We start from the raw sequence: 27,746 nt of genomic DNA, 5'->3' as shown, positions 1-27,746 counted from the left end.
ATGTTCTACTTTATTTTTCTATTTAGCTACAGCTGCAATTTTGAGGTGTTTAAATTTGTACAGCACAGTCTTCAGCACAATCGCATACATACATTTTACAAACATACATGAACACTTATTACTAAAGCTTTGCGTAATCATAGCTTACATTGTAAAAGGATCCGCAAATCTTTTATATGTAACAGTGTTACGCAATTTTTTCACAGATCCATTGCAGAGCAGCATTACATGATAAATCATTCCAATGATTGCTCCACTCCGTTCTGATATGTGCACAGTCCTCTTCACCCCACTTTTGGCTCCCGCCACCATTATCAGGCTGATTGTTGTGCCAGTACCTAGCAGGTCAGTGAACAAGAGAATCATGACACTGTTTCTCTTACATGAACGCAGCCCTTCAGTGGCTGAACAAGTCATTTTTCTGAAACACTGGGTCCAATATCATCCTAATTTGGGAAATTTCTCATATCTTTGAAATGGCTCATTTGTAGTGTTTTCTAAAGAAACTGTCCTCCAAGAAGCAGCATTAGTCATGGGGGGTCCTCATTATGGTTTGTCAATTTTAGTTTTGTTTTTTAAACTTAGAGATCTGATTATAGGAAAATTGATTATGATAATGATAAAATCGCAAACTTGCACCTCCTCACCTGAACGAGTAATTTTATAGTTTGTGAGGTTATCAGTCTGTTGAATTCGACTTGAAACACATGAGTAAAAAAAAAAAACTAAAGAGGTTTAGGGTAAGACTATGAAAATGCTCTTGCATGAGGCCCAATATTCTTATGTTAACAATGAATCAAATGTCTACGTGTGATGAAAGTCGCTGCTAACGGTGATGAACTCGCTGAGAATTATCACCCAACTGTGCAGCATTTTAACCTCTTGATTTTTAAGGCACGTTTACTGTATAGTTCAGTCTTACTGCACTCATCAACTCCATTTCCAGCAGCAGGAAGCTGTTTTTAGCAAAATAATTTCAGATAAACACTGTACACTGCCAGCACCAAATGTCTGATGAAGATACAGACTAGCTGGTGAAAGAAAAAAAAGCAGCTAAAGAGTCATATTTTTCTCAGGAGATAGTGGTGAAAGAAAGTTAATTAATTAGAGATGGACCATTTGACTTACATTAATTAAGTCCAGATGAAAGTAAATGTTGGTCTGTGTCTCCTGGATGTGTACATTTTTGCCATCACATTTGCAATAAAATGTTTTAAAAAGGTGATTATACATCAGGGCTTTGAGTTTAGCAACTTGAGTTCCCCCATGCGGCCAAAAACTGACTACCTGTGCCCAGGTAGTTTGGTTATGGGCTTCACCAAAGATGGCCATCAACAAAAGATGTTATGCATGCACAGCATCTATGCTTGTGAGAAATCTCTGCTGGAAATTCAATCCAAAACAAATAAAGTAATATAAAATGATAGTTGTATGTTCATGTCTATATTCAACCAAAGTGAAGCCTTACGTCAGATTCAGTGGAGTTCCATCTATCCATTTCCAGGTCCCCTCCACATCTCTGTCGTTCAAACCAATCCACGAAGGTTTCTTGGTTAACCCCAAGAGAAAACGCTGTTCAACATAAGGAAACCCACATTATATTTTAGTTTTAACCACAATATGTGCCATTTACAAGTATTTATCTGAATCTATGAATAACAAAAGTAAAAGTTAAATTGTTGTAACCTAGGTCATTATAATTACCTAGAATTAAACAAAAAAAACAAAAAAGAGTTTCATTAAATCCTTTTGCCAGATGGCCACCTGGATATTTTGTGTGGTCCGATGTCCACAGTCAGACAGAGGAATTGTTGCAGGGATTTATGTTCAGATATGTATTGATTGAATTCATAAAGTAGACATTGCTTTTAGGTGTTGTGTTAACACATGCTAGAAGGTTAATGGAAACGCTAAGACGCGCACACAGTACCTGCTCTTCAGTGCTGGTTATCACTACCAGATCTGCTCCTTTGCCTCTGCAGTACTCTCTGCCTTTATCCCAGGAACCAGACTCATCAGAGAGGAAATAACAGGCATAACTGAACATCGTCCATCCTGCAGGACAGGTTTTCTCTGCAAGATATATCAAGAGAAACTACAGATCAACAAGACTCATGTTAATGTATTTGTGAAGTTAGGTCTGTATGTCAACTTCTTCAATGAATGACCCTTTAATGCTGCTCATTTGGTTGGTGTAACCTTGGTGGATACTTTGAGACTTGACTCCAAATTGTGATTTTTCTGCTTGTTTTTTCAAACTTTTGACCTGCTTGATTGATTATGATTGTAATTATTACATTTTTCACAAGAACAAGACGAAAGTTTAAAAAATGAACCATATAAATGGTCTCATCTACTAGTGATCATCTCATGCAGTGTAACTCTTGTGCAGCCAACAGAGAATAGTTAGCTGTTGTGTCCGCAGTTTAGCATTCAGTATGAAACTAGAATTTGTCATCTGTGAAGAGAGAAAGATTTACTGCCACAATGCAGTAACATGCAGAGATAGAGACCACTTTTGTTTTATCCACATTTCATTAATAAAATTTCTAGTTTTGGACTGAAACTGGCTACTAAATCATAGAGTAAATACTAAAAATACCATAACACAATGCAGGGTGATTTTATCATGGAATTTCTGAGTAAGAAATGTTTAAAGAAACAGCAAGTAAATCTAAATACCACATGCAGGTACTCCCTGTTTGGACAAATTCTGAAGCTTTTTCAACTCTTTAGCCATTTCAACGAGGCTGGCATTCAGCAGGTCTCTTGCTTCAGTCAGGGAAGAAGACCTGTTATCACTGGCCTGGAGACGCTCAGTCAGGTTGGCTTTGATAGTGGAGAAATCTGCAGCTGAGCCACGTATTGAGTTATGGTCTGAAATAATCAAGAGACATTTCTCTGAAACACAAGATATCTTCTGCATTCATGTTCTATAGAAAGAGCTATTGTATTTCACAAGACTACATATTTCCTTATTTTGTCCCACGATTATCAATGATCATACTTAATGAAACTTATGAAATACTGCCATTCAAAGAGTGTAGTGAAACTCTGGCAGTCTTCAGTAAAGGGAACATATTTGACTGCAGTTTAATTGAACATCAAATGTAATTCAGTGCAGCTGTCAGCAGTAGAAATACAACATGTCACTGCTTTTGTGTCTTGAAAATGATACTCGTGTAATAAGCAATTAAGTTGATACTGGATAAATGCTGAAATGCACCAATTCAATTTGAACACGTCACAAAAATGAAATGAGGCATTGTTATGTTGATTTGGCTGTTTGAGGTTTGATTGTGTACAAAATATTGAAAACAATGCAATCGAAACAAAAAATAAAAATTTTAAAAACAGGTCAGAGTAAATCATGGATGAAAAGTTAAAGTGAATGATGTTCCTATAATCATGAGTTCAGCTTGACTAACTTCTGAATGTGAACCAGACTCACAGAGGACACCGAGGCAGATGAGCAAAGCCAGCAGGAAAACATTCAGCAGCCCCAGAAAGAGAACAACAGCTCCATGAAACCTGCTCTCTGGGCTCCTGGGACCTGAACACAGAGAAGACCAGTGAATACAATCAAGTATACAACAGTAATATGACAGATAATAATACACATTTATGCAGAGCTTAGTCTGTCAGCTTATGTGCTACTCATTCTTACCTGTCTGATTCTGTGACATTTTTGAGTCAGATTTGTCATATTCAACATTCACATAGATTTCCTCCATCGCTCATAAGAATGCCAGATATTTTGTCGAGGGTCGACTCTGGAGCGCAAGTTTCTCTACATGAAAATGAGAAAACTCTTATTGGGTTCAGTTGTTATGAACTTTAGATTCAGGAAGTCACATCTCAAAGACAGTAAATATAGTTTGTGCGGTAAGTGGTTGTCACCTCACTTGAAACAGGAACTTTCAGAAGCTAGATTTGCTTAATGTTCAGTCACAAGAACAAGTGTAAAAGGAATAAAGTAACTTAATATTTTACAGGTTCCTAAAAACTGTTATAGCCTATACTGTAGACAGAAAACAATGTTATTTCTAAAGAAGCTTCTTTGAGTGGGCTTTTCAGTTGCTGCTCATAAGTGAAATGTTCATACTTGTAATGTTTACACTACATATCAATTTGGCATTAAAATCTCTACCCAGTGTCCATAATACTTGGCTGCTGAAAGAGGGGGCTGTAGGGGCTTCAACCTGCTGCCCAGAGTGAAACACAGTTGTTGCATTCAGTTCAGGAGGTGGACCCACATGTAGACAATACACACGGAGATGGTGAAATGAACAAAAGATAACTTTTAACTATTTACTTACTATGAAGGAAGACAAAAACAACTGAGGGCGGCTAAGAAGTTCAGGTAAAACATCCAACAAAGACTAATCCTTGAGAAGTTCAATAAAGGTAAATCCACAGAGGACACAGAGGCATAGGAAAAATGCAGAACTGGGGCCAAACGCAGGGCACATGGTACAACGACGATCTGACACTAAGCAAAGGAAAAACACAGACTTACAGTAAATTCACTCAGGTAGGGGAGACAATTAGACATAGGTGAAAACAGTGAAAGCAATCAAAGACAGGAAGCTAAACTACCAGACACAAGAAGGAGCTAGAATATTACAAAGTAAAACAGGAAATAGCAGGACAAAAACCCAAAACCATGACAACGGTGGAAATAACATTTCAGTCAGGACCACTTTAGTCAAAGAAAACTTTTATCATAAAATATCTGCAGGTGGGAGTTCGATAGGAATGTTCCTCGAACAATGTGAAAAACTCTTCATGAAAAGCTCCGACTGGAGCTGTAATGGTCTTCCGAAATAAGGTTTCCAGGAGTCTGGGTACTGGTCATTCAAATAATGCTGGGAGTATTTTAATGTTTACTTGCCAGACGAGAGCACCGGCGGATGGAAACGGCACTCTCTGCTTCAGATCGCTGGTGCTGTGAATCCATAATACCAGTCGATCTGCCATGGATCCTCATCATGGACAGGAATCGACATGACAAGCAGCAGGGTAATTTGAAGCACGTACACTGTTAGTCTGGTCGTTCTGGGGTAGCTTGCAAAGCGGCTTGCAGAGGAAGCAACAAGGGTAGGCAGGCTAAAGCGGCTTCAATAAGCGCCTTGTATGAGATTTGCCAATTGAATGTGAAGAATGGTTTTGGGGTTTTGTCCTGTTATTTCCTGTTTCCCTGTTTTATAATATTCTCCCTCCCTCTTCTGTCAGGTAGTTTGGCTTCCTGTCTTTGATTGCTTTCATTGTTTTCACCTGTGTCAGCTGGTTCAGCTCGTTGTCTCCCCTACCTGAGTGTATTTAGTCTGTGTTCTTCCTTTGTTCTGTGTCAGATCGTCATTGTACATCTGTCAAGCATCCTGCCTCAGGTTGGGTCGCAGCAGCCACATCCTTCCTCTGGAAGGGTTCCGCCTTCATCGCCGGCCTCCGGAGAGGTTCTGCCTTCGCCGCCGGTCTCCAGTCCGGCCTCCGGAGGGATTTTGCCTTTGTCGCCGACCTCCTGAGTTGCTTCGTACATCTGGTCATCACCGAGACCTGCTCAGCCCTTCAGCCCTGCCTCCTGGGCGCCCCCCTGACTTGCTCTGCTCTTCTTTTCAGTCCTCGAGCCATCCGCCTGAGGCTCCCAGCCCTTTATCTGTCCTGCCCCCGGACCGTCCTGAGGTTCGCTGCCCCGTTTCTGTCCTGCCCCTGGGTCGTCAGCCTGAGATCTTCCGCTTGGCCTTGAATCTTGTGGACCTTGTGGATTTTGTCTGCAGATTTTGGATTTTAGATTTTGCCTGCTCACTATGGGACTTGTGTTTCTGTTTTGGACTGCTTACCAACTGAGAGTTGCTTTGCCCGCCAATTCAGTGTAAGCCTTTTTTTTTTTTTTTTTTTTTTTTTTTTTTTAATAAATAGTAAGTATTTGGGTCCTGTTCCCTGGCATTCCCTGTTTCCCGGCTTGACTAATCGTAACACTTAAAATAACCAAATGACAGAATGTTATGATTGAGGAAAAAAGGGAGGAACACTGGCAGCACCACTTCCTTTTATGTTGTCTCCACTTGAGTGGAGTCTGGTCCGGCTCTAACTTTACGCTGTGTCATCCATCACTCACTATTTCACAACATACAAACACCTCGGTTAGCTCATTATGACTAATGTCAGACAGAATTATAAGTTTTTGACATGTTTTCCGTCCAATACTTCATAATAATTGACAAATGCTTCACTCACCGACTTGCTTCTGTCTCTGCGGCAGTAAAAAGTCCGCTTGCAGGAGGCGGGATCACTGAGAGAAATTGGAACAAATCCGCTTCTCCCATTGGATGCGAAAAACATTGATTCTCGCAATTGGAACAAATTCAGCCATCTGATTGGCTGTGTGTTCTGCCTAAAGGGAACAAATACTGTGCGGCGATTGGAAGGGGCGGGACATCTCCGAGAAGGCCATTGGCCGAGTTGAGGCGACAGTTCATTGACTGAGTAAAAAGAGGAGGGGGCTCAGCGGTCAGCGGTTCGATCCCCGGCTGTGGCAAAGCTGGAGAAGCGCTTCAGGGGTTGTAAAGCAGTTTAACCGAGACAGAATTACTGCAGAAGAGTGTGGAGTCTTAGTAGATGTTTTGTACATTGTAAAAACTGTAAATAAAAGCGACCTTTTGACTGTTGCTTCTCTCCGCTTGTTGCCTATGGCAGGCTCCGCCTCTGTTTACCTTCCTGGCAGCATGGCTAATTGAATATTCATACGGTGAGGAGCTGCACTTTCTCTCCTGGTGGAACAGGAAGGCTTAAGGAATCCACCAGCCACTCGACCAGCTGCTAGTTTCCCCATAAAACATGCCGGCTGCCTTCAGCTCCGCTGGACTGTTAATCACATAAGCAGTATGAAACACACCGACCAGCCGACAGCGGTGGGTGTGTTAGCATGCTATCAGCCTGCAGTACAGTGTTTAAAATGGTTTTAACAGCATGAACGTTAGCTGGCTAAAACAAAGCAATTTATAAAAACGTTTATATAATAAATTCCTTACAGTAAAATTAAAGTCTGACATTGTAAGAACTAATAATGCTCTAACTTTACGCTGTGTCATCCGTCACTCAACTATTTCACAACATACAAACACCTCGGTTAGCTCAGTATGACTGTCAGACGGAATTATAAGTTTTTAACATGTTTTCCGTCCAATACTTCATAATAATTGACAAATGCTTCACTCACCGACTTGCTTCTGTCTCCGCTGCAGTAAAAAGTCCGCTTGCAGGAGGCGGGATCACTGAGAGAAATTGGAACAAATCCGCTTCTCCCATTGGATGCGAAAAACATTGATTCTCGCAATTGGAACAAATTCAGCCATCTGATTGGCTGTGTGTTTTGTCTAACGGGAACAAATACTGTGCGGTGATTGGAAGGGGCGGGACATCTCCGAGAAGGCCATTGGCCAGAGTTGAGGCGACAGTTCTTTGACTCAGTTGGCTCTTTTTCAGAATCAGAATCAGAAAGACTTTATTGATCCCCCAAGAGAAAGTCTTTGTTACAGCAGCTCGCCTTTACGTCAGTGCACACAGGAGAAAGTACTAGCAAAAAAATATAATACAATACACTCTAAAACTATAAAAACAGGTCAGAAAATAAATTAAGTACCAGGTGGGTATAAGTCTAAAATAAAATAAGTGTGCAGTACCAAGTGGGTTTACCGGTTGATGATGATAATATGGTATAATAATGCAATGTAATAATATAAGTAATAAGTAGTAGTGCAAGAGCAGTAATGGAGGTATGAATAATAAATAGGAAAAACTAAATATTGCACAGGAGTATTACACAGAATATTGCACGATTGTTTCAAGTATTGCAGAGATGTAATGATCAATGTCCAGTTTAGTGACTTAGGGTCATACAGACTAACACTTAGAGGAGGAGTTAAAGAGTTTGATGGCCACAGGCAGGAATGACTTCCTGTGGCGCTCTGTGGTGCATTGTGGGGATGAGTCTTCCGCTGAAGGTACTCCTTTGCTTGACCAGCACGTCATGGAGTGCGTTAAAAAAGACCGCCTTTGAATGAAAAGAAACCCCTGGACAGCGCGCGGGAGTCAATGGGCTCCTTAACCCCGGGTGTTCAGGCGGAGAGTGTGGCGCAAGCACCACGCCCAGGGCCGGGGAATGGTCGGCTCGTCCGGAGCGAGGCAGCCGTCGGGCCTCTTGGTGCCGCAGAGTGCCGCAGGAGGGGGGGTCAAGCTCTCCCCCATCTTCTGGGCCACCAGGCGGCGAGCCTTGGTCGATGGGCTAACCATGGCAGAAGCCCCGGGGCCAAGAGCTTGGGCTCAAGATTAGTCCGTGGCGGCGCCCTTTCCGCCAGACAAAGGGGAGCAGTCCCGGAGTCCGGATTAGAGAAAACCTGAGGAAGAGTCGGATCGGGTAGGGATCGGGATGGGTTGAAACCCGGGTTTCAGCCCTGACCGGGGCCTGACGGACCTGACAGGCCGTACGCTGACGGCGTTGGCTGCGAAGGCTCCCGGCTGCAGGGACACTGACCGGCCCCTTTCTCAAGTCAGTGCTTCGCTAGCCCGAAGCTCACGAGGTCTCGAGTAGGGCAGGACGAGAGATGAATGCTAAGTAAGCTGGCAGAATCTGATTCATTGGTCCGAAGGAACAGGCAGAGAGCGGCTGATGGTGTAAAATGCGCTCATGCTCTGGAGCGTCACAGCCCACTACCACCAGAACCAACGAAACAGGGTAGCGCTCAGGACTGCTGAGCGCGCTACGGATCTCGGATGGTTAATCGATAAGCTGACATGGGGCCGTTGTAGGACTGTAAGCGGTAGAGTCGGGCTAGTCGGACAGAATGTCACAAGCACTTCTACTGCGTGTCAGATGGAGGCAGACGGATCGCGTTCGGCTTGAGACTAGCGAGGTGATCCCTGAGCAGAACCAGGGAAGAGCATCTAGTCAACGCCAGTCGTCGGTGAAGCATAGCGGTTGGTCCTAGCAGGCTTGTCCTGCTACGTGAGAATCGGATCCAGGAACGAGAATAGAAGGGATCGGAGCGGAGTCGTAACAGCTTAAGTCATGACAAGAGGATTATACGTTCAGAATCTCTGTACAATGCTGAAGTACAGATCGCAGCACGCTCGCTACATGCAATGACTGCGACGTACGGCGTAGTTACGAGGGACAGTAACAGATAAGCTAGATTGCTAGGGCCATGCTACTGTCACCGGTGATAGATTCTGACTAGCTTGTCACATGAGGCAGGCTGGAGCACTGGAACTGCGCATGTCGCACGGCATACAGCATCTGCATAGAGCTTGAGCCAGGATCAGGACTGCTGAGATCGCAGTGCTGCTGCAAGCGTGTGAGCTGGCGAGCTCTACGGAACCGGGCTCTGTGACTGAGACAGTAGCTTCACACGTTCAGACGTGTCACGCGCTAAGTATGAGGTACACTGGGACAAGATCTACAGAGCCACAGCGTAGATGGAATCACAGAAACAGCACGGTGGAGCTAGGAGTGTGTAAGGCTTGGTACAGAACTGAAGTACAGAGCTGGTAGACTAGCATGCTGCGTCTAATTCCAGAACGTCTGAATGCAAGAGTCGAGCTGGTACTACGAGTGGCGTCAGACTTGAGAACTCAGGACGTCAGGCACATGTCGGACCTTGTTCTGACTGAACTGCGTCAGAGGGACGACTGCAGCAGCAGCTGGTCGACGAGACATGCCAAGATCCTGACAGGTACCGGTTGAGAGTGACTGAGACTAGTTTAGAGTACGATAATTACAGCTAGAATCTAGGTTCAGCAAGCTATGCCTGCATCCTGAGTCTTCTGTAGACATGGGTGACCGCGCATGGTGAGTGAAGCAGGTACCTCTACGAGAGTAGAGTGTAATCTAAGTACAAATCAACGTAGTCAGCTCAACTGACAGGCTGGCAGTCAGCCTGAAGTGTGAGGCAGAGCTTATCAACCGATCGGTCATACAAACTGGTACAGATCAAGTTTCGAGTAAGAATAGTGATACGTACACGAGATCTGGAATCACTAGGACATAGATGACGATGTGAGACATGCCTAGCACTGGCCGTGAGGCAGGTACTAGCAGACTGTCATCTCACAAAATGTGTGAACATGCTCATCTGCTGGGAGTCTTAGTAAATGTGTCCAGACGTAGCTAACAAGTCATAAGCAACTTCTGCTGATGACTAGCTGAGAAACTTACGTGACTGAGACGGCCCCGATAGCCTGCATAATGCAGTCGCGTTGTCATTAGACTAGTAACTGTATCTCAAATCGCCATCATGCGAAAGCTGTCAGTTCATTCTGAGATCCAGCTGTACGGGTGGCTTGAGTAAGTCAGACAGCAGTACAGAAGCTTAGATCAGTCAGGAGACACTCGAAGAGTAGCACGTAAGTTGTTCAAGCAAACGTTACAAGTCATTAGTAACTACAGATACTAGATTACAGTAGTATCCAAGCAGTGGCAGCTTAACTGTTCTCGAATGACGTCTACTGGCAGGAATGATGCTAGTGGCTGAGTCCACGGTGCTCTGCTGCAGTCCAGGTAGGAGTCTCGCGTATGGATGCGTATCAGCACAGTAGTGGCTCATTCAGAGAGTCTATCGACTGCATACGACATCGAGATGTCTCATTGTGTAGTCTATGCAATGTCTACTGCAGGCTAGTTACATAGATTTACTTGATTACATATAGACCAGGCGTCGGTACTACTGCGCAATGTCAGTCGTTGCTAAAGTCATCGAGTGAGAGCACTCACCGGCTAGATCAAGCACAGTGAACGATCAGTAGATCTCTACAGTCTCAGTCGTAATGCAAGCATCCAGCAGTACGCTTTAGGTCAGTGAAATTACACGAAGTCGGTGTCTTACAGTAAATGAATAGCCTCTCAGTGATCTCAACGATGCTTTATCTCAATCACTATGACATCTGAAGTTGCTTTAACTCGAATCTTGAGACAGTTCATGCCTAAACTCAGCCTTAGTTCACTCTGCTATCACTCTAATGAGTTGCAACAGTCACACGTATTGCTATAAAACTGATCAGCGAATGCGTATTACATGACTTCAGCATGTAACGAGAAATTATAGTAATGATTACTTGTACATTTATATTAAAACGTACTAATCACAATTCGGCTTCAGTAGAACGTACTAAGTCAAAGTCTGTGCTCTATCAGCAAATATCAGCAAATTTCACAACAGACGAATTTCAATGTGACAATAGCTTAGATACAGTCCATCATGTCTGAAAGAGATCTGGCTATGCTTCTGGACAATATGATAGAAGAACTAATCAACATGGTACATTGTCCAAGTTCCATGGAATTAGCTACGTTGCTCTGTCAGAATGAATCTAGTAAGTTTATGCAGAAGCAGCGAGATCATATCGAAGGTCTATAGATGATCAGTGCTAGCGACGTAATACATAGCTTAGCAGTAACGTGGAGCGTAGATTAATAGAATATAGTTACAGGTGTCATAACTGTCAAATAAGTTATTGTCTAAACGTGTAATGACCAGCATGTTACTACTGTCAGAAGACTAATCTGAATAGTTAATGAGAGTATCCTAGCATACTCTGGATACCATGTCAGCCAGGAACCAGATCAGCACATGCAGTTCCTAGAAATCATCAGTTGATTACGTCAAGCAGTGTGAGAATGCCAGTAGCTGAGTCTAGACTCACTAGAGAGTTACGATTCGATAGTCAGCTAAGTGACTTACAGATTTGTCATAGTGACTTGCATGCTCCTGCTGAACCAGCTCGTGAGCTGCTGCAATGCAGCATCGCCTAGACGAGTACACTCCAGCTGAACTGTCAGGCTGCGACGAGTTAAGTACTCAGTCAGTATGCAATCTGATCAATTGTCCAGTCTTAGACCGCTAGCCAGACAGTGAAAATCTGGAACTTCATGATGGCTCACATGATATAGACATGGAATGCACTATTGGCATGCAACGTGACGGTAGATGGCATGACATGCTGTTAAGTCATGAGATCAGTGCACGTCGCTTCATCATTCAAGACAGAATGAGAATTAAGGTCTGAAACTGCTACCAGAGCTTACGAGTACAATGTCGTATTTACATTAAGCTTCACTGCAAACAGATTGCACGTGATACGTAAGACATAGTGTCACACTGTTCGTAGTGATAATATTGCAAAGTCGCTAGTACTAATGAGTGACAGCAAGGTCGTGCTCATAGTTGTACTATAAATGCCAGTTTATCAAATATCAGCATTCAGATGCTAGAAGATGACTAGTTAGTTTAGAGCTGTCACAGCTATGTCGGAGTAGCAAGTGCAGCTGCAGACTCGTGTCAAACTATCAGAGCAGTGCAGACGTCCTCACGTCATGAACATGAGAATTGTGCTAGTTTGGCCATCTTCACATGCGCAACTGCAGCCCAGTCTGGATCCGTCCAGAGCTGCCAGTCGTGAACATATGTACAGGTACACTACACGCATCTGCATACAATGCAGCCTAAGCGATCAGTATTCATGCTAGGATAAATTGTCTGAAGGAGTATGGCTTCAGAGTTGAGCAGTCACTTCTAGTATCCCATGACTGTGGACTCAGCAGACTCTAGGTACAGATATCTTGGCAGGCAAGTTTCAAGCAGAGCTGAGTCACAGCTTACAGTGCATCAGTGTCGTTCTGTCGTCCAACGGTTGATCGCTAGGAAATACTGGACGTTCGAACGGTGAGTGCTCGAGTGGCTGAGTTATGTTCTAGACATGAGCATGTAACGGCTACTGATCGGCATGAGCGTGATAGGTCATCGTTGTGTCACTTGGCACAGCTGTCGGAGAGAGCACCATAGACGTACTTCCATACTACATGGACGGAGCACTGCAGAGCATTGCCTCAGCCTGTCAGGCTTAGCTCCCTAAGTCGACGTCACAGAGCAATGCTCAAGTCTGCCATAAGAATGTAGCACATCGAGAGCGCGTAGAGCACTGAACAGGGAGCACATTCCTGTCCAAGCTCAGTCCAGCTAACGTCAAGCCGAGATGACTGAACATGCGATTGATCCTCTTGTCTACTGTACACGTTCAGTCCATGATCCAGACGTCATGCAGTCGCTAGCGCACGCGAGCGAGAAGATCGCAGCTCGCAGTGGTGGACAGGCGAGCCATGGTGGGCACGGAGTCGCGCTGCTTCCGTAGACCTGGAGGCCTGGACTGGCTGTCCTAGGACGCACAGACTGGTCGTGGCACGTAGCGAGACGAGGAGCTCCAGCAGCCTGCCAGACGTCACGGCGAGAGTGAGACGATGGAGCAGACTGGAGCACGTGTCCTCGGTAGGAGGTAGCAGAACAGTGTGAGGGCGACATGACAGAGTTGCCGTGAGCTCCTCGGAGAGATCGTTGCAGTCCAGGCTGCTTAGGGTCTGAGCCTCCTGAACGTCGCCGTGACTCGGCAGGACGCCACGGCTGCGTCTGTCAGCTGCGAGCTGGCTAGCTCGCTCAGTCTCGCAGCTGATCGCGGCAGACGTCGCGAGCAGACGTCAGTCGCAGACAGCACTGCGATCTGCAGGCGCCTCCAGGCTAGTGCACCTGTCGAGCGCACTGCTAGGCTGAGCGAGTGCAGCTTCGTGGCCTGTCAGGCAGTCCGAGAAGCCGGGGCACGCTGGCAGCCTAGATCCGTGCTGGGACCAGGCAGACAAGTCGAGTAACGCGCGATACAGGTGGACCAACTTCGTAATGCAGAGATTACATCAGACTGACGAGCTCAACGACGGCTGCAAGTAGGGAGCTGCACAGGACTGAGTAGGTCGACTGTAGGGCAGCTGAAGGAGCTGACTGTCAGCTGGCCGTGCACGGGAGGGTACCGAGCCGGAGCCTGCATGCAGTGGTGCAGACATCGAGCGTACGGTACGGGACGACGCGAGCTGGCTCGCTAACTGCGCATGGACAGCAGTCAGCGATCAACATACCGAGACACGCGCATCCTAGACTCCACAGACATCCTGCAGCGACTGCGCAATCCTAGCCAGTCGTCCAGCTGGTCAGACAGCAGTGGAGCTGCGGTGACTTGCAGCTGGGGCTGTCAGCATGCATTGCATCCTGAGCTCGCGCTGCAGAAGGCATGCTGGCGGCAGGGTGGTCTGGGTGAGGCGGTCTCGGAGCAGGAGTAGCGTACCGCGCACTGAACCCGCGATCCTGTCCGTGCTACGGAGCAGCATGCTGGCTGAAGGAGGCCAGAAACCAGGAGGGCTTAGCAGTGGTGTACAAGACAGGACTTACGAGGGACTTACTGAGACGAGAGCGCAGCACGCAGTGAACCAGCTACGATGACCAGTGCGAGGATGCAGGAGGACGAGCAGGCATGCAGAAGCTCACTCAGATTACATGTCGCTAGAGCGGAAGTCACGGGATTGGCGTCAGCTGAGACGTGCCTGGCAGGTCGACGGCTTGACAGTGGTCTCGCAGCAGAGCGTCAGTGCGCTCAGCTAACAACTACGCCTGAATCGCCATGAGCGAGAGCATGTCGTAGGAGCGACTCTGCAGGTCATAGGCTGATAAGGAAGGTTCTTGTGCTTAAAGTGAATGGTCACGCGCACATGAGCGTGTACATGCGTGAGCTGTAGGCAGGCAGTGCGTTCAGGAGGACTGAGGCACTTAAAGACACGTAATCAGATCGGAAGCGACTTGAGTCACTAGGAGTAGATGGGACTTGAGCTAGTGACGAGGCTGTTGAGTAGACTTGACAGGTGCGTTAGCATTCCGACAGCGCCGACTGCTCAGGTCCGGCATGCATACGCAGTTACCCATTACGAACGAACTACTGGTCAGCTCGAACAGGCAAGCAGTGAGTAACGACTGTATCAGGACACTGAGAAGCTAACGAATTGTCATCCTGTCTCAGCAGTCGAAGCTTCTGCGCGGCTGACTGCGCTGTAATCTAGGCTGACAAGTGCTGACGTGAACGGAGATGGTGTGAGAGGCTGCAGTTGAAGAAGTCGCATCTACTGGCTTAGAACTACGATGAGACTGTCGGTACTTCACATCTGCAGCGTAGGCGCAGTCATTAGCGACTGTTACCTGACTACGTATCGACGCTAGTGACTCTGCTAGAGACACGATCATGACATGAGCCAACACACGTCAGACCACATTGCAGTCTCAAGCTACCCGTCTAGTGCTCTCAGTATCAGCGTCGCGTCACTAACCGTTGAACCGTCATGACACAGGCCGTCCAGCCTGTGTCTGTCTGGGTGGTCCGCAGAGAGGCCGTGCCGATGAGCACACGCTGCTACGAGCGGCTGACTGCGAAGTAGCGGTGGTATGAACTGCTTCAAAGTTAACTAATAGTAAGCTGACTTTAACTAGAAATCACGCGTATTAGCTAACTTATTTATATGAGACAGTAGAATGCATATTAATTTGATAGTTCATAACACTTCTTTACCTGACATAGAGCCAGGACTACAGCACGTCTGACGGATTCTAATACCGTAACCACAGACGCTAGTACCTGACTGCCTCGCAGTAGCTGTAACAAACGACAGCACGAGCACCTTGCAGCGGAATGTCGAATGCAGTAGCATATAGAAAGTAAAGCTAAGTTCATGTAAAGAAAGTATTAAAACTAATAGTAAGATCTATAGTATTGACTTTTAATACTGTAATCGATTCATAGAACTATAGTTAGTGGCTATTAACTAGTCATACCCGATACTATGACAATGTCTCAAGTTCAGACTTAATTTCATCAGGTTACACATTGAACGCTGTCAATGCTCAGCGACTGCAGAAGCGACTAATGCTATACCTATAATGATTGCATGACATGAGCACTAACAACGCTTTACAGCTAACTTGTAACGATTAATATGGCAATCGACAATATGACTCTGATTCGCTTGTGCTAATGGAACAGTAATTACATGCTTGGCACTTGCTAGTTTCTACGAAATGCATGTGCTGCTTACGGCGTTACGATAGTCGGCTCGATGCGTCTGAAGATTGGCACATCAGCTGGAAACATGTGCATGGTCAACTCGATCGGTCAAGGAAGTCTGGTCATGAGCGAACGTCTCCAGTGGTCAAGCAGTTAGAATAACATCGAAGGGGTAGCTGTCAGCGTAGTGTTGTGGCTACTGGCTGAGTAGTATTAAAACTAGTAACCTGACGACTAGAGGCTGAGCTTAGTACGTGAGCATGCTACTGATACCTACCTGTGCTTCCTGCTACAGGAATGAATCGCTGTCTCAGGACTAATATACAGGTAGAACTGCATCTGAATCATAGTGGACTAAGTTATCAAGCCATTACAGTTACCACAACAGCGCTGCTAGCTCGCTGATAAGTCCTGCTATATACCACACAATGTGAATCACGACGCGTAGCTGTACATGTTTAACTTAGTCATCAGCTTAATGCTTAAACATGATTAATTTACATAAAAGCATCTTAAATAAATGATAAGTCTACAAGTAATTCATACATATCTAACTTCGTACAGTAATCTAACTACGTTAACTAACACTACTCAACACGTTAACTATACTCAAATGTAAATAAATTACTGATTTGCTATATAAATTCAGTCAATTTAATTAACTCTAGACAGATCTTCATGCATAACTGAATCTGGTCATAGCGACATCGCCATGTCAAATCGTAGAATGACAAATTCGTCTGAATTGCTGACAATCGCATTGAGACATCGATCCATTGTATTCAACGGAAAATCCATGCTCTTGATGGAGCGGATTGCATGCAACGTGAACATCATGTCTGCAAAGGTGATTGGAATGGGCACATGAGGATTCACGCATAAGCGATGTAAGTTGAACTACAATTCACAGTCTATTTATTGCCACAATGCTATTGAACATTCTAATTACATTAAAGTTACTTTAGTTAAGCGTACTAAACAGTTATAATTATTCTAGTCATAAAAGCTATGCTTTAAAGTTATATTCAAGTAGACAAACTAAACTTTGTTTCTCTCCTGTCACTAACATACCTGACTTGACTACTGTTTCTTCTTAGCTAACTAACTTATCTTATGAATATGGTTGGAACGGCTGCGGCAGCGGTAGTGGTGGCGGTTGCAGCAGCAGCAGCTCTCTGCCTGTCTCTGCTCCTGACGTAGCGGACGGCGTTCTCCATCTGCGTGTCGGGAGCTGGCGCCTTCCTCCGGAGGTAGTTGACAAATCTAAGTAAATCAGACAGTTTGTCATTTCATTCTTATCACCGCCGGTCAGTACAGCAGCTACATTATAATCCACATTTTGTTACAACATACCGGATCTTTTTGGGGTCCTCAGACTCGTACAGGCTCTGCAGGGTCTCGAATTTGAAGTCCCCGAAGCCAACAAGGGCCTGTCCCTCCTGACCGGGCTGGAGGGACTTCTGCTGGGCCTCCTCAAACGCCCGGTGGAACCTGACTGCCTCCACAAAGTCAGGGTACGCTGAGGAGTAGCGGGTGAAGGCGTCCTGCAAGTTCACAAAGACAAGTTAAACCTTAGGGGCCCTCCTTTTAAAGGGAAAGGAACGGGAAATGCTAACATTATGAAGAAATGACATAGTAATGACATCATGTCACTGTTATTAGTTTATTAAAACTTACGTTTTTTACTCTGTAAAGCAGGAGAATCTATATTTAGATTGACTTTTTTAAATCCACCAGCCACTCGACCAGCTGCTAGTTTCCCCATAAAACATGCCGGCTGCCTTCAGCTCCGCTGGACTGTTAATCACATAAGCAGTATGAAACACACCGACCAGCCGACAGCGGTGGGTGTGTTAGCATGCTATCAGCCTGCAGTACAGTGTTTAAAATGGTTTAAACAGCATGAACGTTAGCAGGCTAAAACAAAGCAATTTATAAAAACGTTTATATAGTAAATTCCTTACAGTAAAATTAAAATCTGAGATTGTAAGAACTAATAACGCTCTGGTCCGGCTCTAACTTTACGCTGTGTCATCCATCAGGCAACAATTTCACAACATACAAACACCTCGGTTAGCTCATTATGACTAATGCCAGACAGAATTATAAGTTTTTAACATGTTTTCCGTCCAATACTTAATAATAATTGGCAAATGCTTCACTCACCGACTTGCTTCTGTCTCTGCGGCAGTAAAAAGTCCGCTTGCAGGAGGCGGGATCACTGAGAGAAATTGGAACAAATCCGCTTCTCCCATTGGATGCCAAAAACATTGATTCTCGCAATTGGAACAAATTGAGCCATCGGATTGGCTGTGTGTTCTGCCTAACGGGAACAGATACTGTGCGGTGATTGGAAGGGGCGGGACATCTCCGCAGAAGGCCATTGGCCGAGTTGAGGCGACAGTTCATTGACTGAGTAAAAAGAGGAGGGGGCTCAGCGGTCAGCGGTTCGATCCCCGGCTGTGGCAAAGCTGGAGAAGCGCTTCAGGGGGTATTAAAACAGTTTAACCGAGGCAGAATTACTGCAGAAGAGTGTGGAGTCTTAGTAGATGTTTTGTACATTGTAAAAACTGTAAATAAAAGAGACCTTTTGACTGTTGTTTCTCTCCGCTTGTTGCCTATGGCAGGCTCCGCCTCTGTTTACCTTCCTGGCAGCATGGCTAATTGAATATTCATAAGGTGAGGAGCTGCACTTTCTCTCCTGGTGGAACAGAAAGGCTTAAGGAATCCACCAGCCACTCGACCAGCTGCTAGTTTCCCCATAAAACATGCCGGCTGCCTTCAGCTCCGCTGGACTGTTAATCACATAAGCAGTATGAAACACACCGACCAGCCGACAGCGGTGGGTGTGTTAGCATGCTATCAGCCTGCAGTACAGTGTTTAAAATGGTTTTAACAGCATGAACGTTAGCTGGCTAAAACAAAGCAATTTATAAAAACGTTTATATAATAAATTCCTTACAGTAAAATTAAAGTCTGACATTGTAAGAACTAATAATGCTCTAACTTTACGCTGTGTCATCCGTCACTCAACTATTTCACAACATACAAACACCTCGGTTAGCTCAGTATGACTAATGTCAGACGGAATTATAAGTTTTTAACATGTTTTCCGTCCAATACTTCATAATAATTGACAAATGCTTCACTCACCGACTTGCTTCTGTCTCTGCGGCAGTAAAAAGTCCGCTTGCAGGAGGCGGGATCACTGAGAGAAATTGGAACAAATCCGCTTCTCCCATTGGATGCCAAAAACATTGATTCTCGCAATTGGAACAAATTCAGCCATCTGATTGGCTGTGTGTTTTGCCTAACGGGAACAAATACTGTGCGGTGATTGGAAGGGGCGGGACATCTCCGAGAAGGCCATTGGCCAGAGTTGAGGCGACAGTTCATTGACTCAGTTGGCTCTTTTTCAGAATCAGAATCAGAAAGACTTTATTGATCCCCCAAGGGAAAGTCTTTGTTACAGCAGCTCGCCTTTACGTCAGTGCACACAGGAGAAAGTACTAGCAAAAAAATATAATACAATACACTCTAAAACTATAAAACAGGTCAGAAAATAAATTAAGTACCAGGTGGGTATAAGTCTAAAATAAAATAAGTGTGCAGTACCAAGTGGGTTTACCGGTTGATGATGATAATATGGTATAATAATGCAATGTAATAATATAAGTAATAAGTAGTAGTGCAACAGCAGTAATGGAGGTATGAATAATAAATAGGAAAAACTAAATATTGCACAGGAGTATTACACAGAATATTGCACGATTGTTTCAAGTATTGCAGAGATGTAATGATCAATGTCCAGTTTAGTGACTTAGGGTCATACAGACTAACACTTAGAGGGAGGAGTTAAAGAGTTTGATGGCCACAGGCAGGAATGACTTCCTGTGGCGCTCTGTGGTGCATTGTGGGGGGATGAGTCTTCCGCTGAAGGTACTCCTTTGCTTGACCAGCACGTCATGGAGTGCGTGGTAGACACTGTCCAAGATGGCATGTAGTTTGGCCAGCATCCTCCTCTCTGACACCACCGCCAGAGAGTCCGGCTCCACCCCCACAATGTCACTGGCCTTACGGATCAGTTTGTTGAGTCTGTTGGCGTCCGCTACACTCAACCTGCTGCTGCCCCAGCATGCAACAGCATACAGGACAGCACTGGCCACCACAGACTCATGAAACATCCTCAGCATTGTCTGGCAGATGTTGAAGGACCTCAGCCTCCTCAGGAAATAGAAGCGGCTCTGGCCCTTCCTGTACAGAGCTTGAGTGTTCTTGGCCCAGTCCAGTTTGTTGTCTAAGTGTACTCCCAGGTACTTCCTCAACAATGTCCACACTGACCCCCTGGATGGAAACTGGGGTCACTGGTGCCTTGGCCCTCCGTAGTTTATATATATATTTCTGATGACAATCCCGAGCAATTAAAGACTCTGCTGCTCATATACAGGCTTCGTCACTGTGTGTATTTATCATGTTTCAAGAACATATTTGCAGCATTAAAGGTGTAACAACGAGAAGATTTAATGGTGTGTTTTGTTCTAATTCACATGAGCTGAAAGAGTCAACTGAGTTCTGTTATTAATGTTAATAAATGACATGTTTGTTTACTTTTCATCACTTTGCACATTTGAGAACTCACTAGACAGCTTTGACCTTTGAACCTGTGAAGTGTGTGTCAGCAGCAGCAGCGTGAGTCATCCATGTTGTGTTTTATTGACGTGTTGCAGTTAAATGTCATGTTTACGTGTCAAAAGTCGAGTAATGCATCAGAAATAATAAAGCTTCCAAACAAAGTGCAGATTGTGCAGAAAGTTTATTTACAACAATATGTAAAAACCCACAGAACTGAACAGAGAGAAGACTGGACTGACGTTCATCAGGTGACACCAACACTCACATGATTCCACATCCAACCAAAAAAGGAAACCAGGTAAAAATGTCCTATAAAATGTATGAAATAAACAAATAAAATAATTAAAAAGTCCCTCAGTCCCCCTCTGTCCCCTACTGGTCTCCTCTTCATCTCCTCCATACAGTCCTCCACAGTTTTCCCTCCGACAGCCGCACAGTAAGACACACCTGCAATGCGAGTGTGGCCAGTGTCGATCCTCTAGGGCTGGCCACACTTGCTGCAGGTGTACTGTAACGTCTGCCGGGCAGCGTGACCCCCAGCAGCAGCCGCTTGGGCCGCCTTTCTCTTCCTGTATGCCGTGGTCCTGGGCACACGCTGGGCTGCAGGAAGAGGAGGAGGCTGAGCAGCAGGGGCAGACGTGACGGTGTCGGTGGGTGGAGCGGTGCTGGAGGAGGAGGGAGAAGGCCACCATGTGAGGGACCGGGCAGCTCCTCATCTGGAGTGGGAGGGCGAGGAAGCAGACCCCAATTAGACAGTCCCGGCTGCTCCTCGGGGGCGTCAAAGTGAAAGGGCTGTCCTTGTCCCACCTGCACAGAGGACAGCCCTTTCGCTGGAGGAGAGGCTGGAGCAACAACAGCTGGAGCAGGGACGACACCAGTTCCCTGCTCCAGCACAGCCCTCCCCTCTCTTTTCTGGCGTCGAGAGAACCTGAAAGACAAACAGGCCGTTTTTAGTCTCTTCAGCTTTTATTAAACGTTCAGTCACAGTACCAATTACAGCACATCGACACAGCTGCCTGTTAAACTCACCATCGGGACAGGGTCCTCTGGTTCAGCTCAAAGAGCTGGATTTCGGTCTGAGCCATCAACCTCGGGCTGGGAGGGTAGACGACTCTCTGTTTGTCCTGCTCTGGCAGGCGTTGCGATGAGTCTGTCCACTCTCCTGTCAGAAAGCCCCTGAAGGCTCCGTGCTTCCAGCAGGGCCTGGGCCGGCTTCAGGACATGCTGATATCCCGGCTGGCCGTCACGACCCCTGCATCTCCTCCTGAGAGGAAACACCAGAAACGAGGAAAAGAAAAGGAAAGAGGGACGAACATTGTTGTTATTATCAATATTATCATCATCATCATCAGTAGTAGTTTCTTAGTGAACTTACCTCAGAGTCTGAGGAGGGCTGCTGGGGAGCAGGAGCTTGAACCTCAGGGGCCTCGGGAGGGGCATCTTGGTCAGGGGCGGTCGGACCGGATGGCTCAGACCTGGGTGCGTCAGCTGGATCACCTGACCAGGGTGCCGCCGCTGCGCTGGTGGACGGGGTATCGGGCTGGAAGACGGTGGGGTCCTCAACGTCCTCCTCGATACCCCCATCCACCTCCTCGAGCGACTGGATGCCAGCAGCCTCGTCCGGAGTGTCAGGGTCCAAGCTGACGTCCTCAAGCACTCTGCCCATCTGCCAGTAGAGGAACTCCACCCCGATGAGCTCTCCTGTCACAGAGCAAAAACAGGAAGCAGAGGATTTGTTAAGTGCTCCTTTCCCCCAGCCTTTGTGCACAGGGTCCATGACAAAGGCTGGGGGCATGTCAGCTGCAGATGCCAGATCCGGTGTGGCATCCAGAAGAACAGCCGACATGCAAAGAAGGGGTCGGGGGACGTGGGAGGCTGGTGGTAGATCGGCCGGGTTTGGGGGGGTACCACCAGAGATTCAGCTCACCGATGAGCCGAGGCCTCCCCCTGCTGTCCCTGGTAAACAGCACCCGACCGATCCACTGCTGCTGCTCCACAGTGAGAGCTGCCCGCCAGGACTCGGGCAGCAGCTGGAGAGAGAACCAGAGGAACACGCAGGGTCCTTTAATATCTCAGGGCAGCAGTGACATCTGAGGCCGGATGAGTAAAGTTTACTGTTAGACAAACAGCCTTACCTCAGCACTGCCAGCAGGTGGCGGGGGAGGGAGGAAGGCTGGCCCGGGCAACTCCTCCTGTCGTCATTCCTCCGGGGCAGGAGCAGGCGGTGGCAGCTGCAGTGAGGGAGCTGGTGGCTCTGCAGGCTGGACCTTGACGAGGGCTGCTGGAGGTCGCAGGGGGTGGTCTCGCTCCAGTGTGTCCTCCAGAAGCTCCTCGTCTGTGGGCTCGTCCAGCACAGCAGAGACACCGGCCCCCTTCTGTGGCGCTGCTGAGGTGGTGGCGGGAGGTGGATGCTGCAGGAGCGAGAGAGGGGGCTGTACATCTGGGGCTTAAAGAGAAATAAAATGTTTCGGTAACAGGAAAGAATTAGATTTGTGTGTTAACAGTGAACGACGGGCAGACGCTCAGCCAAGCTGCATGAACACCGCAGGAGCAGAGAAGGCGGTTCAAGAGAGAAAGCGAGGTGAGACAAAATTATGAGAAACACATTAGACTCGCTGAGGAAGCAGGCAGCAGCTGGAGGAGTTACGCAGGTGACGGGATGATGAAGAAACTGTGACTCTGCAGGGTGCGCTCGTTAGTGATGTTCTGACAGGTGATTGGCCGGCGTGTGGGTTAGTGATTAGAGACAGGCAGAAGCTACAGGGTTTTCATTTAACCAAACTTACCCTGACATTTCCTGTCCTTCTGATTACGGAAACATTTATGAAGCAAAATAAAAAGGGGAGTCAAACATGAATTCAAGTCTTTCTGTTATTAACAACATGTTACATGAATATGTAATACTTTTTACTTACACTGCTCGACGTCAACTGCCGCCCTGACCAGCTCTTCATCTGAAGGCTCCTCGGATGGTGTTGAGGGAGGAGCTGGTCTGAAGGAAGCTGTAATCACCCGACGAGAGACAAGAAACAAAAAATGTGAGCACAAGAAATCCGATGAAGTTTAACTGTGTGTTTACTTCAGGCTGGACTCACCTGGAGACGCAGGCTTAGGCAGCACCGGCTTCTTGATCTTTGCCTGCATCTCCACCGCAGACAGAGAACGCCGCCCAGAGGCGAAGGCCGCAAACCTGTAACAAGACAAAAGTACACACAACATATATAATGTAACAACACGACAAACACTGACATGTCTTCAGAAAGGTCCTCCAGGTTCCTCGAACTCAGACCGCTTTAACATAAAACACGTGCTGTGATGCACTCCCGGCTCCTGGCTTGCGGCGAGACAGAGGCTGTGCTGCTGCCGGTGGCTGCAGCTGTGGTGGTGGTGGTGGTGCTGCTGGTTGGAACGGCTGCGGCAGCGTAGTGGTGGCGGTTGCAGCAGCAGCAGCTCTCTGCCTGTCTCTGCTCCTGACGTGGCGGACGGCGTTCTCCATCTGCGTGTCGGGAGCTGGCGCCTTCCTCCGGAGGTAGTTGACAAATCTAAGTAAATCAGACAGTTTGTCATTTCATTCTTATCACCGCCGGTCAGTACAGCAGCTACATTATAATCCACATTTTGTTACAACATACCGGATCTTTTTGGGGTCCTCAGACTCGTACAGGCTCTGCAGGGTCTCGAATTTGAAGTCCCCGAAGCCAACAAGGGCCTGTCCCTCCTGACCGGGCTGGAGGGACTTCTGCTGGGCCTCCTCAAACGCCCGGTGGAACCTGACTGCCTCCACAAAGTCAGGGTACGCTGAGGAGTAGCGGGTGAAGGCGTCCTGCAAGTTCACAAAGACAAGTTAAACCTTAGGGCCCTCCTTTTAAAGGGAAAGGAACGGGAAATGCTAACATTATGAAGAAATGACATAGTAATGACATCATGTCACTGTTATTAGTTTATTAAAACTTACGTTTTTTACTCTGTAAAGCAGGAGAATCTATATTTAGATTGACTTTTTTAAATCCACCAGCCACTCGACCAGCTGCTAGTTTCCCCATAAAACATGCCGGCTGCCTTCAGCTCCGCTGGACTGTTAATCACATAAGCAGTATGAAACACACCGACCAGCCGACAGCGGTGGGTGTGTTAGCATGCTATCAGCCTGCAGTACAGTGTTTAAAATGGTTTAAACAGCATGAACGTTAGCAGGCTAAAACAAAGCAATTTATAAAAACGTTTATATAGTAAATTCCTTACAGTAAAATTAAAATCTGAGATTGTAAGAACTAATAACGCTCTGGTCCGGCTCTAACTTTACGCTGTGTCATCCATCAGGCAACAATTTCACAACATACAAACACCTCGGTTAGCTCATTATGACTAATGCCAGACAGAATTATAAGTTTTTAACATGTTTTCCGTCCAATACTTAATAATAATTGGCAAATGCTTCACTCACCGACTTGCTTCTGTCTCTGCGGCAGTAAATAGTCCGCTTGCAGGAGGCGGGATCACTGAGAGAAATTGGAACAAATCCGCTTCTCCCATTGGATGCCAAAAACATTGATTCTCGCAATTGGAACAAATTGAGCCATCGGATTGGCTGTGTGTTCTGCCTAACGGGAACAGATACTGTGCGGTGATTGGAAGGGGCGGGACATCTCCGCAGAAGGCCATTGGCCGAGTTGAGGCGACAGTTCATTGACTGAGTAAAAAGAGGAGGGGGCTCAGCGGTCAGCGGTTCGATCCCCGGCTGTGGCAAAGCTGGAGAAGCGCTTCAGGGGGTATTAAAACAGTTTAACCGAGGCAGAATTACTGCAGAAGAGTGTGGAGTCTTAGTAGATGTTTTGTACATTGTAAAAACTGTAAATAAAAGAGACCTTTTGACTGTTGTTTCTCTCCGCTTGTTGCCTATGGCAGGCTCCGCCTCTGTTTACCTTCCTGGCAGCATGGCTAATTGAATATTCATAAGGTGAGGAGCTGCACTTTCTCTCCTGGTGGAACAGAAAGGCTTAAGGAATCCACCAGCCACTCGACCAGCTGCTAGTTTCCCCATAAAACATGCCGGCTGCCTTCAGCTCCGCTGGACTGTTAATCACATAAGCAGTATGAAACACACCGACCAGCCGACAGCGGTGGGTGTGTTAGCATGCTATCAGCCTGCAGTACAGTGTTTAAAATGGTTTTAACAGCATGAACGTTAGCTGGCTAAAACAAAGCAATTTATAAAAACGTTTATATAATAAATTCCTTACAGTAAAATTAAAGTCTGACATTGTAAGAACTAATAATGCTCTAACTTTACGCTGTGTCATCCGTCACTCAACTATTTCACAACATACAAACACCTCGGTTAGCTCAGTATGACTAATGTCAGACGGAATTATAAGTTTTTAACATGTTTTCCGTCCAATACTTCATAATAATTGACAAATGCTTCACTCACCGACTTGCTTCTGTCTCTGCGGCAGTAAAAAGTCCGCTTGCAGGAGGCGGGATCACTGAGAGAAATTGGAACAAATCCGCTTCTCCCATTGGATGCCAAAAACATTGATTCTCGCAATTGGAACAAATTCAGCCATCTGATTGGCTGTGTGTTTTGCCTAACGGGAACAAATACTGTGCGGTGATTGGAAGGGGCGGGACATCTCCGAGAAGGCCATTGGCCAGAGTTGAGGCGACAGTTCATTGACTCAGTTGGCTCTTTTTCAGAATCAGAATCAGAAAGACTTTATTGATCCCCCAAGGGAAAGTCTTTGTTACAGCAGCTCGCCTTTACGTCAGTGCACACAGGAGAAAGTACTAGCAAAAAAATATAATACAATACACTCTAAAACTATAAAAACAGGTCAGAAAATAAATTAAGTACCAGGTGGGTATAAGTCTAAAATAAAATAAGTGTGCAGTACCAAGTGGGTTTACCGGTTGATGATGATAATATGGTATAATAATGCAATGTAATAATATAAGTAATAAGTAGTAGTGCAACAGCAGTAATGGAGGTATGAATAATAAATAGGAAAAACTAAATATTGCACAGGAGTATTACACAGAATATTGCACGATTGTTTCAAGTATTGCAGAGATGTAATGATCAATGTCCAGTTTAGTGACTTAGGGTCATACAGACTAACACTTAGAGGGAGGAGTTAAAGAGTTTGATGGCCACAGGCAGGAATGACTTCCTGTGGCGCTCTGTGGTGCATTGTGGGGGGATGAGTCTTCCGCTGAAGGTGCTCCTTTGCTTGACCAGCACGTCATGGAGTGCGTGGGAGACACTGTCCAAGATGGCATGTAGTTTGGCCAGCATCCTCCTCTCTGACACCACCGCCAGAGAGTCCGGCTCCACCCCCACAATGTCACTGGCCTTACGGATCAGTTTGTTGAGTCTGTTGGCGTCCGCTACACTCAACCTGCTGCCCCAGCATGCAACAGCATACAGGACAGCACTGGCCACCACAGACTCATGAAACATCCTCAGCATTGTCTGGCAGATGTTGAAGGACCTCAGCCTCCTCAGGAAATAGAAGCGGCTCTGGCCCTTCCTGTACAGAGCTTGAGTGTTCTTGGCCCAGTCCAGTTTGTTGTCTAAGTGTACTCCCAGGTACTTCCTCAACAATGTCCACACTGACCCCCTGGATGGAAACTGGGGTCACTGGTGCCTTGGCCCTCCGTAGTTTATATATATATTTCTGATGACAATCCCGAGCAATTAAAGACTCTGCTGCTCATATACAGGCTTCGTCACTGTGTGTATTTATCATGTTTCAAGAACATATTTGCAGCATTAAAGGTGTAACAACGAGAAGATTTAATGGTGTGTTTTGTTCTAATTCACATGAGCTGAAAGAGTCAACTGAGTTCTGTTATTAATGTTAATAAATGACATGTTTGTTTACTTTTCATCACTTTGCACATTTGAGAACTCACTAGACAGCTTTGACCTTTGAACCTGTGAAGTGTGTGTCAGCAGCAGCAGCGTGAGTCATCCATGTTGTGTTTTATTGACGTGTTGCAGTTAAATGTCATGTTTACGTGTCAAAAGTCGAGTAATGCATCAGAAATAATAAAGCTTCCAAACAAAGTGCAGATTGTGCAGAAAGTTTATTTACAACAATATGTAAAAACCCACAGAACTGAACAGAGAGAAGACTGGACTGACGTTCATCAGGTGACACCAACACTCACATGATTCCACATCCAACCAAAAA

The 27,746-nt window shown here is 46.1% G+C and overlaps 1 protein-coding gene across 7 annotated transcripts; it reads right to left on the bottom strand.

The window, feature by feature from the left end:
• On the bottom strand, positions 1-19,158 carry LOC122885818 (CD209 antigen-like protein E). 7 transcript variants are annotated; one of them, XR_006380198.1, is made up of 9 exons: positions 18,085-19,158; positions 6,238-6,864; positions 5,313-6,117; positions 4,320-4,492; positions 3,668-3,790; positions 3,452-3,553; positions 1,931-2,877; positions 1,469-1,572; positions 1-338 (listed from the first exon to the last, which is right to left on the bottom strand). XR_006380198.1 is itself a non-coding variant. In XM_044217498.1 (8 exons), the coding sequence occupies exons 3-8, from the start codon at positions 3,732-3,734 to the stop codon at positions 188-190; spliced, it is 762 nt and encodes a 253-aa protein (XP_044073433.1). In that variant the 5' UTR covers positions 3,735-3,790; positions 4,320-4,492; positions 5,313-6,229; the 3' UTR covers positions 1-187. The 7 variants fall into 7 exon arrangements, 6 of the variants coding, with proteins under 6 accessions (XP_044073433.1, XP_044073434.1, XP_044073436.1 ...); XM_044217498.1 differs by lacking the exons at positions 6,238-6,864; positions 18,085-19,158 and having other exon boundaries at positions 1,931-2,073; positions 2,683-2,877; positions 5,313-6,229; XM_044217499.1 differs by lacking the exons at positions 5,313-6,117; positions 6,238-6,864; positions 18,085-19,158 and adding an exon at positions 4,891-5,241 and having other exon boundaries at positions 1,931-2,073; positions 2,683-2,877.
• Between the last annotated feature and the right edge of the window lie 8,588 nt (positions 19,159-27,746).

The sequence above is a fragment of the Siniperca chuatsi genome, linkage group LG12, assembly GCF_020085105.1.
Source record: "Siniperca chuatsi isolate FFG_IHB_CAS linkage group LG12, ASM2008510v1, whole genome shotgun sequence".
Classification (NCBI taxonomy): Eukaryota; Metazoa; Chordata; class Actinopteri; order Centrarchiformes; family Sinipercidae; genus Siniperca; species Siniperca chuatsi.
Note: the sequence above shows the minus strand (reverse complement) of the source record. Positions and strands in the feature narration are given on the sequence as shown.